This window comes from Cydia pomonella, chromosome 12, assembly GCF_033807575.1.
Source record: "Cydia pomonella isolate Wapato2018A chromosome 12, ilCydPomo1, whole genome shotgun sequence".
Taxonomy (NCBI): domain Eukaryota; kingdom Metazoa; phylum Arthropoda; class Insecta; order Lepidoptera; family Tortricidae; genus Cydia; species Cydia pomonella.
Genome location: NC_084714.1, coordinates 18049481 through 18063003, shown reverse-complemented (window position 1 = coordinate 18063003; position 13523 = coordinate 18049481). Strand labels below are relative to the sequence as shown.

Here is a 13523-nt window from a genome sequence, read left to right as displayed (position 1 = left end):
AAGTTTCAACATATGCACGGAAAGTGTTCATTCCCGCACGCGTGCGGGAAAATAGCACCATATGTACAGTCAAGTGTAAAAATATGGGTGTACACATCTTACTCAAAAATATGTCCCATAGCATCTTATTCCAGTGTAATAAGAGCGTAGTACCATATTTATGAGACGATTCTTTCGATACATATTTTTGCACTTGAATGTACTGTAAATGTTATTTTCTAAAGGCATATTCCACGGAACGATTGTGTGTTTCAGTGAAACAGTATACTAATTCAGTGTGCTCAGACCATCATCTCATCACATCATCATATCAGCCTTTTATCGCCCACTGCTGAGCATAGGCCTGTCTTCTAGTACACCACTTATCCCGACCATACCATACCAGATTATATTCATAGTAAACCGCACAAAAATATTTACCTATCTTTTAAATAATAAATAGACGAAAATCACGCATGTTGAGGGACAAATTCGGGACGTAGAACAAAAAAATCAGAAGAAAAAGATTAGGTAAGTAGTTTATCTGATGGACATCCAGGTGCATTACCAACTCAAGGTTTCATTTCAAATATATTCAAACGGTAAACATCGTGGAAACTGGACCGTTTTAAGTGCCCTTTAATTATGGAAATGTGTGAAAGTCGCAAATGAATGGTTTCGCATCTGGAAAGTTGCCGGAGCGGGACTAACGATTTTGTGGGTTGAATTATATAATAGGACGATCGCCTAGATCACAGGACGCTGTTGGTTGAAGTCAGTGCATGACCTGTTATGTGGAGATCATTGGGCAGGGCTTCAGCAATGGATATCTTTTAATATGGTGTGAAAAGAGACAAGACTGCTAATATATGCGAATGATCCGGTATTCAAATATAGTATACTTACCATTAGAGTCGCTCTTCTAGCTTATCTACTACTTCCCTAATCATTTCGTAAATGATTGTGTTCTAGTCCGGAATCAGTTACGGGAAAATATGTTAACGGCACCAATCATGGGACATTTAAGAGAAAATTTGGAGTGTTTTTTATATTTCACCGACACCTGTAAGATTTCTACTGCTTTACGCTTTAAAAGTTGAATGTCCAATAGTGCAATCAATATTATTAACCAATTAAACCTGTGGTTTTTTGCTCCAGTCATGGGATATATGGCACCATTCATTTTCAAACTAACAAATGTCAATGAAAAATTAAACTTAAGCAGCTCTTTGGCTCTTCTTTGTGTTAAAATGTTGCCAGCGATTAAAAACTAATGGTAAATATTTGTTTTACAGGATTTGTCCATACTATCCCATTAATGGTGCCTGTTCCATTATAGGGGTGTTTACAATAGGTACCCACTTCTACTGGCTAGATTCGACAGCTCAACAAGTGACTTAGGCACTCAAAGCTCAATGAACTCAATCTGCCACAATGATCCAATAAATAAGAGAGTCGGCTAAACCAACCAAAATGAGTCCGCAATTTTATTACTTCCTTTTTATATTGAATACGTGTAACTTTTTATTACAACTGCCTTGGTTAAACTTCTTTCATCAGTGTATGAGAAATAAAAAAGTAATTTGGCGTTCGCGTTTGGAATACTAAGCTGGTTGACTAGATTTTCCCGCTAAAATGGCAACGGTTTTCTTGTTTTCCTTTTAGTACCGCTCTGGCTGTGCAGGAGGGAGGTTGTGCTCCGTCGCTCCCGATTCTTCATAAGTTGCGTCGCGAAATATCCCGGTTGTTTTAGTTTTGTGATTGCATTGTTTCAGTTTTATGTTTGTTTTGTGTGGGTTTAAATAATGAGTTTGGTGCGTTTTTGTTAATTTTTTTATGGAAATGGCTGATTTGGACAAAGAGGAGGATGTTGAAGGTATGTTTTGGATGGGTATTAACGATTACGTTATGTTACACATTGGATACTCATGATCTACTCAAAAATCTGAAATTCATTTCAAGGGCCATCTTTAACATAATTTAAGCATTTTAATACTTATGTAGTTTAAGAAATTGGAGTAACTATGCACCACTATTAATTGAAATAAATAATTAAAAACAACAATACGAAAATTAATTTAATGTAACCAAAGGAGATTACCTAAGCTTCATTGTAGAGTTTCTAAAAATTTTAAGTATGAATCTGAAAATTTTGTTTATTTATGGGACATGATGAATAAAAAAAATATACTGCTCGCCTAATTAATATTCTCTGTAATATAGTGATTAGTTTTTTATTGGTGTGATTTGTTTTTAATATCCTGTATTTTTAACCCCCACGCAAAAAAGGGTCTTACTTAGAAGCATGTTATAAGGAAGTATCTTCTAAGGAAGACCCTTCTTTTTGCGTTGGGGTGATAAAATAACTATCTTCTGCCTATGGAACCGTAGTATTGAACCAATTTAATTGCAGTTTTTTAGAGATTTCAGATTAATCATTTAAGAAGGGTAAAATGGAATGCTTATTATACGTACGTATATACATTCATATCACGCCTATTTCCCGAAGGGGTAGGCAGAGACCACGGATTTCCACTTGCTACGATCCTGACATGTAAAATGCTGCAACTTTGCCATTTAAGCTCAATTTTGCCTATTTCATTTCAATTACGACCTCTCGAATTTGCTTAGTTTTTTCTTGTTTTTTACCATTTGGTAGTAATCTTCATTATTCTGGCAACACATATTTCATTTTTTTACAATGGTAACTCCATTGTTGCTCCGCCAGTTACGTATCATAAGTCAGCGTGAGCGGCAGCATTTTTTTAGGGTCTCGCAACTTTTGAATTTTTATCTACGAAAAAGGTTTTTTTTGAGAAGTGGTAACGTCCCAGGGTAAGTAAAGACTGTCTATTTCCCGTAAGTTTAATATTTTCAAGAAAAGGACATGATTTCAGCATAATAACGTACTAGGCAATATTGGGCAGTGTTTTGGAAACTTGAATGACACAATTTTGGATCTGGATCTAGGGCTGTCACTAGCTGGATTTTATAAATGTACAGAAAAGAGTAAAAGTAAGCTTGCCTGAACTGCTTAAATGAGTTTATTTATTACAAGCTTTTTATTAACTTGCAATGTTTGTTTGTTTAAGTCAAATCTTGCAAGTCGATTTTCACCGACTTTCAGTGTGGGTACCTATGTAGATCTGTTGACAATGCAATAATAGACTAACGTTAACAAAAAAAAACTTATGGGTATTAAAATGAAAATTATAAAAAACAACTTATTGCAATCTGTTATTATATTTTTATTGTAGTTACTTGCAATTGTAGATTTATTGTATTATAATTATGTTGTATGTTTACTTGTAATTGTCTTTTTGTTCAAAATTTGCTAATTTTCAACCACTTATTAGCGACCAATTGAGGTGTTTGACATACTTATGTAACTTGGGTGACAATGCAATGTTTATGGTACCATCGAGATGGTCTGATGATGGAGACCGAAAATAGCAACTTCTAAACAACACATAATAAATCCACTGTGTTTAGGCTCATTTGATTTGTCTTGCAGTTATCTTTTTATCGAAATCTGGGTTGTCAGGTGTCAGGTCGATTACAATTGGAGTTCAAAGGTGATGGGTGATTAGAACTTTACAATGAAATAGAACTTTACACAATAATGCATTGAAAATTAGCAAAATAGTGTATCTGCAATGTACTTGTAATAAAAAAATTCAAATAAGTTCAAATTATTAAATACTAAAAGAAAAAGAAATCAAACAACATTATATTACATTTGTTTGTTGATTATTTTGTAACTAACAATATAAATAGTTTTTTTTTTTAATAATAATAATTTTTTGGCACAACCCTACAGTTAACGATATTTTTGTATAGAAAGTTTGTGGAACCTGCTACAACTTTACCTATTGCATGTGAAAAAAAAAGTATTAAGCTTATGGCAATAATTTGACTGTCAGGGGCAAGCATAATGTCTCATGCACAAGAGTAAATAATTATTGCAAATAGCAACACATTATTTATGGAGATATCCGTCTAGGCAAAGTTACGTCTTAGGCCTACAACTTTGCCTGCCACTTTGATTGCTTGTAAATCGGAAATACAGTATGATTAGGTAATGATATTTGAGTCTTATCTGGTAAGGTATAGGGTATGTTTTCCGACTAATACTCATGAAACTCATAATGAAAAATAGGTTCACAGATATAAGAAAAAAACGTCAAAATCCAGGCAAAGTTGCAGCGTTTTACGGTACCTATTTCTCTTCCTTCACATTCATATGGTGCTTATTATGGAATAGTTAATATCCTTCCTAAAGAAGAAAGACACAGCCAAGCGACCGTTTGGATTGTCTCGTCTCAAACAAATGAAATTAGGACAGTTGAAGTTGAAGTGGTTTGTTTTCAACCACTTTTCAGAAATAACTAGACAGAGTCCGTCAAAGCTAACTTTAAAGCGACGAATAGAACAAAATTAAACAGTGTCCTTATAGAAGTCGTATTTTCATAGAAATTTGACACTAATGAAAACAAAATGTTGGAATACATTTTGTCATTGCAAAGGCCATGCAGAATTATAGATCGTGTCATTTACGACGACGCGTGCCTTGACTCGTATTTTGATGTTATTAAAGGTTAGATTTGATAAATCTGCGCGTCATCGTGGATGACACGAACTATAGCTTGGTCCAGCTCTAGGGTTGTATTGTATGTCTGAGTGACATATCTCCTGCGACTGATGCTCCTGATATTCAATTGAATAAACTCGAGAGCCATATTCATAGGGCCCAAGGATAGGGACACCAGAAAGGAAGAAGGATAAATTAAGGATTAAGGATTGTTAAGTACTCTACATTGTACTTCAAATCCATTTGTATAGGTGACTGTTTGTGTTCTAAATATATAAAAATAAAAAAATTGATTGTTGACAACGTTGGGCGGTAGAATAACAGCATTTTGCTGTAGAGTTGATGTAACAGATGAGATGACTGCATTTATCCTAGGCAAGAGATGATGCAAAGAAATCACTTGAATGTGCACTGGTGCGACCGGAGCAAAACTAGGCTACGGGTTGCAGAGTTTCTGAACATTATGCCGATGACAGGTTGGGCCGGTTGGGAAGCATTATAATCTGAGATTACGGGCTCGTACGTGATTAGGGAGTACTGTTCTGAAGACCTCGACTCGGAAGCCGAAGTGACGGAAAACCACGAGTTAGATGATCGGACGACATTAGAATAATTAAGATATAATATTCTTACGGTAGATGTCACTATGCGCCTCCCTAAGCCGTACAAACAAAAGGAATAATATACAAATAAACAAATAATTCTCATATTGCTACTGTTAATATTGATTTGTCTTTCACCTGTTAGTGTTTGATCCTTTCGCATTTTCTCAAAGGTTAGCTGGAAGAGATCCCTTTTAGGGATAAGTTTGCCTTTGTACATAACATTTTTTTTTGTTTTGTTTTGTCTTTTTTATCTTAACCTCTTTATGTGCAATAAAGTGACATACATACATACAATATAATAATATTATTTTTATTATAAAAGGAAGGAATGAAAAAATTCACACGGGTCTGGCAAGCTTTTGTTGATTGGTTAGGTTAAAGCGGTGTTTCCAAAGGTCTCAAGTTCGAATCTTACCCGAATCGATGTTTTTTTTTCCATTTTTCCTTTAATTTATAACTTCATTGATTGCAGACTATACGGGGATTAACCTACAGTCAAATAAGTATTCAAAGAAGATACTAGTTTTATTTTTACTTACACGAGCGAACGGTTTTTCCCCAAACCGCATCCGTAATCTGTATTAGATAATTTAATTTATTTACATCATATTGATGAGTGATGCATTTGTGCGAATCGGTAATCGGTACGGCATGCGGATTTCGCGATGGTGAGTTCAAACCATCTATCGGGGCTTATGTACGGTCAACCAATTTGATTCCTAGGCTACTATAGAACCATGTCATAATGACTTCTACGACAGTGCTTATTGAGTGATGCATGTCATGTATAGAGTAGTTAAAGCGACAAGGTTCTATAGTGGCCTAGGATTCAAATTGGTTGACTGTACCTATACTGAGCTGTAAAAGTCACCCACCACTTTGTAAATGTATACCATGTGTAATGTGTCCATGTAATTTTGAAGCTAGCTGTACATTCTGCCTCTGACCAGGGCAATCAAGTGATTATTTTCCTGTCTCAGTTAGGAAGCGATTTCCAGCGTAGTTGACCGCCGAAGCAGATACATAAACCTGATATAACGACGTAGTGAAATTAATGTGATTAATGATTCAGCTAATCATCTTCTTCCTCGCGTTGTCCCGGCATTTTGCCACGGCTCATGGGAGCCTGAGGTTCGCTTGACAACTAACCCCATGATTTGGCGTAGGCACTAGTTTTTTTTACGAAAGCGACTGCCATCTGACCTTCCGACCCAGAGGGTAAACTAGGCCTTGTTGGGATTAATCCTGTTTCCTTACGATGTTTTTCCTTCACCGAAAAGCGACTGATAAATGATATTTCGTACATAAGTTCCGAAAAACTCATTGGTACGAGCCGGGGTTTGAAACTGCGACCTCCGGATTGCAAGTCGCACGCTCTTACCGCTAGGCCACCAGCGATTCATATCGTTGACAATGTCATGCGATCATTGTTATTGGTAGATAAAATTTAAGAATACAACAACTGACCTTCATAAATGCCTAGTATCTTCTTGAATTTCACGAGTTCAAGCGATTTCAAAAACAGCCAATATAAAATGACCTCCGTTGATTCATATTTAACACGAATGATGAGATCAAGTTATAGGAATTGGGTATGAGGGATCTGCTAATCAGTCTCGCCTTTTTGCTGGCGAGTGACAACGATTGTTAGTCAAGGTGAACATACTTGATCTCCGTACAGCGGGCGCAGTGGACACTTCCTGGACAGTACGGGTGACAGACGAACTACTGTAAACTTCCTGAAGATTGTTTTTTATTAGGAACTAGAGACTTCTGAGTAAACTAAAGATTTTCGTGATAAAAATTAATAAATAAAAATTTGGGGACATTCTTATACAGATCGAAGTATAAAGCTTGTACTATGGGTACTAAAACAACGATATACATACTTAGATACATAGATAATACAGGGTGAAATTGTTATGTTTGACCATACGCTGAGGAGTAGATATGTAAGTCATTCTGAACAACTTTTATTATAGGGTATACCCCGAATTCGCAAAAAATGCCGGTCATACATTTTAGTGTGTCACATGTCAATGTTTTCTATGGAACAGTTGATTTTTTTTCGCGATTTTGGGATTGGCTCCACAGTAAAAGTTGTTCAGTATGACCTACATATTCACCTCTCAGCGTAATGGTCAAACATAACAATTTCACTCTGTATACATAACTCAAGAACAAATATTTGTGATGAACCCATAAATGGTCTTACCGGGATTCAAACCCGGGAGCTCTTGCTTCGTAGGCTGGGTCACTACCGACTGGGCTAGGAGGATCGTATATTCTATCCCGGGATTCAAACTGGCTCCATACAAAACTTCTGAATCGGTTCAGCGGTTTAAGCATCAAGAGGCAGTAGACAGAGTTACTTTCGTATTTCTAATAATAGTAGGAGTTAGTAAAGTATAGTAGAAATTAGTAGGGATAAGATATAGACGACTTTTGGTAGAGAAACACTCTTTTTCAAGCCAGGCTGTGACTGGCATGGTAGGCATAGGAACGTTGTCCAAGTTTATGGTATGCTATTTTAAAAGGCTGCTGTTGCGTTCGAACACAAAAAAATATATAACTGATACTTTGGCCGACATATTTTGTCATTTGTTTATTCTTCAATATTTATGTTTTACTCTTAAAATATCTCGATCGCAAAAAAATATAATTTCAGTAAATTTGTGTACTTTCGATCATTGCTATAATTGTCATATTTTATTATTCATGTCAACATGTCTAAAATTATTATTCGTCAACCAAACACTTTTTATAAACAACATAGTATGTTTCATGCGCCAGTAATCCTCGCAACTTTTCCTTCCCTTTTGATCAAACTTGTTGCTCAGTTAAAACACTGTTTCTTATCTTTCACTGTGACCGGTCATTGGCCTTGGAACAGATTTGGCAGCTTCCCAATATATTTTTGCGAATTCTAAACCGTAAACTAATCTTAATACGACGGATTACGGTTCGTATTTGGATGACACGACTGAAAACGGTTTGGTTTGATCGTGTCCGGGCGGGGACAATTTGCACTAGTTTTCGTGTTAAATGTCGCATCTCAATTTGAGTTTATGATGTTAGTTTACAATAACGTACGTGACTTGTCAACAAAGATACCTTATATTGTTAGGTTTATCTGTTTCATTTAAACTTGATTGCACTCTATTTATGGTACAATTACAAAATACAAATACTCTTTATGGCTAGTCTATGGCATACCTCAATAGAAGAAACCTACCTAAACCGACCCAATATATATATACATATATATATGTACCCACCTTTGGTACTGACTTATATATATTGCGATTCGTATTTCAGGTGCAGTAGGTTCAGAAAATGCAGTTTTTAGAAAGTCGTAGCGCTATTTTGGATCACAATACGGCTCTCATACAATTCAACCCTTGGTGCACACGAAGCCATATATGGCTGATATGCTATTCAACTGTATTGACAACTAAAAAAGTGAATATTTTAATAAATATTTTTATTACATGCGGTAAGGGGTTTATTTAGCAATCTCGAGGTTTTCTCGAGGGACTGTATCGATTCGAATCCTGAGTTTAAAACAAATTAAGTATGCACAAAAGATAAAAATATGAAAATTCTATGAAAATTGCTTCTAAAAAATCAGCAATGTCATGTTTGAGGGAACGTATAAATAATTTATTTATTTATATAAACGTACAAAAAGTTAAAATAAAAAAAAATAGACCAAAAGCATGTCGGACCATGCTCAGTGTAGGGTTCCGTAGATACCCTTCCGTCACAATAAGCTAAACTAGAGCTATTAGTGTAGTAGATTTTTAACCAAGGGATGTAATAGTACCTTTCACCCGAGTTAAACAAATAGGCAAATTTGCATAATCAGTACCTAATTAAAGTAATAGACGTATGGCTATGTTTTTTCCTTAGGATTTACTTGCAATCTGAGACTTTGCATGTCTAAAGATAAATATACCATAGCGAAAAACATTTATATTGCTATATAGATGAAAAAACTCATATTTTAGCAAAATGCAGTAATTTTAAAATGATTTCGTTCATTAAAGTATGCAAAAGTAAAGCATAATAATAAGTCCTAGACATAATACATTGTACATGAGTGCAATAAACAAATATGAATATAAAATTAGCGGGATTGCCTCTTACTTACTTTTTTTTTTACTCTTTCGTTCTACATCTACCAATAGTCAATGGCATTACTCATACAGTCAAGGAATTTATTATAGCGAAATTAAATATTAAATAAAAGTAGAATGAGTAAAAATTTTATCTTAAATTTTCACTTATTTACATGAATAATAAATACCAAATAACTTTAATAACCCATTTAATGTAATAACGTCAGGATTTGTGATATATGTCTCATTCTTGGTACCACGTCCATTATAGGGGTGTTTCCCACATATTGACCCGTCTTTATTGCATTCGAGTGTACGAGTGGATCCATTACTTCATATCATGATACCGTCGCGTGTGACATCAGTTTATTTGCCCCGAGGACCACTCCTCGCAGCAATTAACTGTACTCAGGGAAGGGTTATGATTATGACTGGCTCTGATGTTCTAAAAACATTGTGGTATAATATCTACTGCATATAGTGTGTGTATAGAGGTGAATCAACTTTTTATTGTCAAGCGCTGCCATAGTTAAGGTCGCTTGGGTCACTTTTAACCTGATATTCGGTAACTGTTTAGTTCTAAACTGCTAATAATCAACGGCATTACGGGTTATGATTATGACTGGCCCTGGGCTTTGATGTTCTAAAAACAATGTGATATAATATCTACTGCATATAGTGTGTGTATAGAGGTGAATCAACTTTTTATTGTCAAGCGCTGCCATAGTTAGCGTCGCTTGGGTCACTTTTAACCTGATATTCGATAACGTCCAAAATAATGTACATAACCTTTGACCTTTTTTTGTAACTCTTTTTTTGAACGTTGCATTTTTTTTGTATACCACGATGGTGGTACCATACGGCCCGCCTGATGGATAGCAGTCTCCGTAGCCTATAGACGCCTGCAACCCCTGGGTGTTACATGCGCGTCGCCGATCCTTTAAAAATCAGTACACTCCTTTTTTGAAGAACAAAAAAGCATAAAGTCCAATTTCAGTTTTGACACTTTGGCCTCTGGCGTCCGAGTGACAGCATTTGTGACGTCATGGTAATTAAATTAGACATAGTCAGTTTATATTTGAGGGTAAAATCGTGAGTACTAAATTTTCTCGCCTCTCGTTTAGTAGAAAATATAGTATTTATTTGAAAACTCGAGAGGGTTTGCTGGGAGGATGCTCTACAGCAACCCCAAATACTTTTGGCTTGTACTCCTAATCTGTTGAGGTACAATTTTTTTTATGTAAGTACAAATTGAGTACCTATTGTGTACTAAATCCTAATATCATAAAAAATACAAAATGCAATGTGGGGTTGCTGGAGAGCATGACGTCTTTTGTGTGTTGACACGGTGTCGATAACGTTAGGTAAGGGTTAAAACGCTAGTAGAAAATAATCGAGTAACAAAAGTTGGGTTTAGCGACAACACAAAGTCGCTGATTTCTCCGAAACCATTACGCTGAACAAACGTCCTTTAACATTAGCCTCCGTTTGATCTGTACTGAAAGCAACACTGAGTATTACACTAATTATTCTAATTTAGACTCATAAAGAATCGAGATCTTTCCACTCTACTTAAATCAGTTGCAAAGTTCTTAATATCAAAATAACAATGCACTCTAAAGGCGGTTTCAGATTAGCGTATTTTTCTGACCGTATACGGTCGGTTCGGCGGTACGAGATTGCACGCGCGTTTCTTTTCCCTAAACTTAGTCTATAGGAGCTTGCACACGCGTACGCGTACACTCGTATTAAACGCTACCCTGTAACCGCCCTAAATCGTATGCAAACAGCTTTGCACTGTAATAGAGTTTTCTACACATTATGATTTTTAATACTAAGTAATAGACTTGCTTTTCATTTTAATTGTTCTCAGTACCTATTTATTTATTTAATTATTTAAACTTTATTGCACGATATAAAATTGTACAAATGGCGGACTTAATGCCTTAAGGCATTCTCTACCAGTCAACCATTGGGCCAAATAGAAAGTTGCAGTTAGTGCAGGATTGTACACAACGAGAGGAAATATGAAACACAAATCAAGTTATTCTAAACAATATAACAATATTCTATTTATACACTTACACATATAAAAATAATAGCAAAATATACATACGTATATACAAATAAATATATATTATCCTATGTGTGAGGCCTCACTGGTGCGTTGCGTTGCGACGCAACGACGCGACGCAAACACAACGCAACGCACCAGTGTCGCCTGGCCCTATTGTGACGTATGCACGATGTGTGTTATCCTTATTAGTATGAGACCGCATACATTGACGAGATAACTAATGATAGATCGGGGACAAAAATAAACACATATGTACAGTGTGCATTTCAATACGGGCGAATATTTAAACGGTGGTTAGCACAGGACAGTAAATATATTGAGTTAAAGTTTGCTTAGAAACAGTTAAAATGACTATTAATTCGGCCTGCAATCTAAAGTAACACACGTTACGGGATACGAGCTTTTTAAAGTAACTGTCAACGTGTAGGTAAGTATGTCTCGTAACAACTAGTGTAACTTAAAAAAAAAAACTTCTAAATTATAAATTCTATATTTGGCGTAACTTATCGCCAGTATCGTGAATTTACACACTGTATAATGTAATGAAGTACCTACCTAAATATAAAATGGCAAATGTAAACTGTACAAAATATAATGCATACAATAAAATAATTCTTAGAAAGGAGATAAAACAATGTTTGTCACTAAGTAGCGGTTACTTCAAAAAACCTTTGCCAAAAGGTTGGGTAGTATCGATTTTAATGTAATAGGTTCAGGTCAGTGTAGCTAAATGATATGAGCCTCGTTAAGATTAAACTAAATTATATCGCAATGTAATACTTAAGGTCAATACGGATAAGTGGAGCTGGGGCCTTCACATACATCTAATTCTGTTTATAAATATAAATCAGTAAGTACTCGTAATTACTACAGAAAATAGAAATAAGCCCCTTCGGTGGTCGCCCCGAAATCGAACCGGCGTTTTCAGCTGAAGCTGCTAACGTCCTGACCACTAGACCACCGACTAGACATAAATAATTTGATTAATTTGGTGTTTATTACGAGTTAAGTTGCCTCTAAACGCAAGTAGCAAATGTGTGAACTTGCAATAACCACTGAGGTAAGTACGTGCAGTGGGTATGTACTTTTGACTCAGGTCAAACATAGCTCTTAGCTCGGTAGCCACGAGATCTCGCCGTGGCTATCCCTCAAAAAGAGGGGAGGAGGAAAAAGTCGGCTCCCCAGTTCAAATTTAGTCCAAACTTACTTGCCCCAGTACTAAAGTAAATGGCCCCAATGTGAAGGCCAGACACACTTTACCCGTATTTACCTTAGTTTTGTGTAATAAAAGCTACCTAAACATATATTACAACAACTCTTTATATCATCTTTTAGAGGTTTCTCGTATTCATTTCAGTTATTACTAGATGAATCAGCTAAAGGACATTACTAGTTACAGATGTTACAATGGACATTAATTAACAGTCTGACCATAACAACCGTAATTAAATGTAATTGATAGTATCTCACTTACTGCTGTGGCGCGATGACCCGAAGTGGATCTTGGCCTCCGACACAAAAGACCGCTATGCTTCTCTGTCCAAAGCCGTTTCTGTTCAATCGAGCGCCAAGTTCGGTAAGGTCTTTTTGAACTTCGCCTCTCCAGCAGTACCTAGGACGTCTAGAAGGTCTTCGGCCATTTGGTATTCTAGAGTATTCCGTCCAGACTGCTCGATAGTCAGTCATCCAGACTACGTAACTGAGCCATCTATATTTTACACGATTCACGCCAATGCAAGGCAGCGTGTAGAGATATGTTTTAAGAAACTTTCGAGCTGTTGTTTTATTTAAATATGTTTTATTTTTCTGTTTATCTACCTGTTCCTAGAAAATATTTGCAATTATAAGCAGAAAAGGGATGGTAAAAGCATTTTAGGGTAATTTTACTTAAAATCATTAAATTATAAGTTACGAGTTTTGTTCCAAAAAAATGATGGTTTGTAACTAGCACCTGTTTGCATTTTACGATACCCTAGTCACAGAATTTTACAACCATTGACGTACTTTTTTTATCCTATATCTTTGTTTACAACTTCCAATTTGTTCCAAGCTACGATAATCTTAAGTACAAGTAGTAAAAATCTGAGAGAAGCCGAATCTGAATCTGAAAGAAGCCGAATTTGATTTCCCATTTTGTTATGGTTTTGATC

General features: G+C 35.8%; 2 protein-coding genes across 4 annotated transcripts in view; one reads left to right on the top strand and one right to left on the bottom strand.

The window, feature by feature from the left end:
* Positions 1-13523, top strand: part of LOC133523759 (adenylate cyclase type 2-like) — a 302517-nt gene that overhangs the window by 55602 nt on the left and 233392 nt on the right. The window contains exon 1 of one of the 3 annotated variants that reach the window (XM_061859470.1): positions 1355-1855. The exons of 1 other annotated variant lie outside the window; for it this stretch is intronic. In XM_061859470.1, coding sequence (XP_061715454.1) covers positions 1816-1855 — 40 coding nt within the window. In that variant the 5' untranslated portion in view covers positions 1355-1815. Of the gene's footprint in view, positions 1-1354; positions 1856-13523 lie in introns of those variants that run through there. One more of the 3 variants, XM_061859473.1, reaches the window with a different exon arrangement.
* The window catches only part of LOC133523760 (pre-mRNA-splicing factor ATP-dependent RNA helicase PRP16), a 454093-nt gene that overhangs the window by 233288 nt on the left and 207282 nt on the right, over positions 1-13523 (bottom strand). The gene's annotated exons all lie outside the window — the stretch shown is intronic.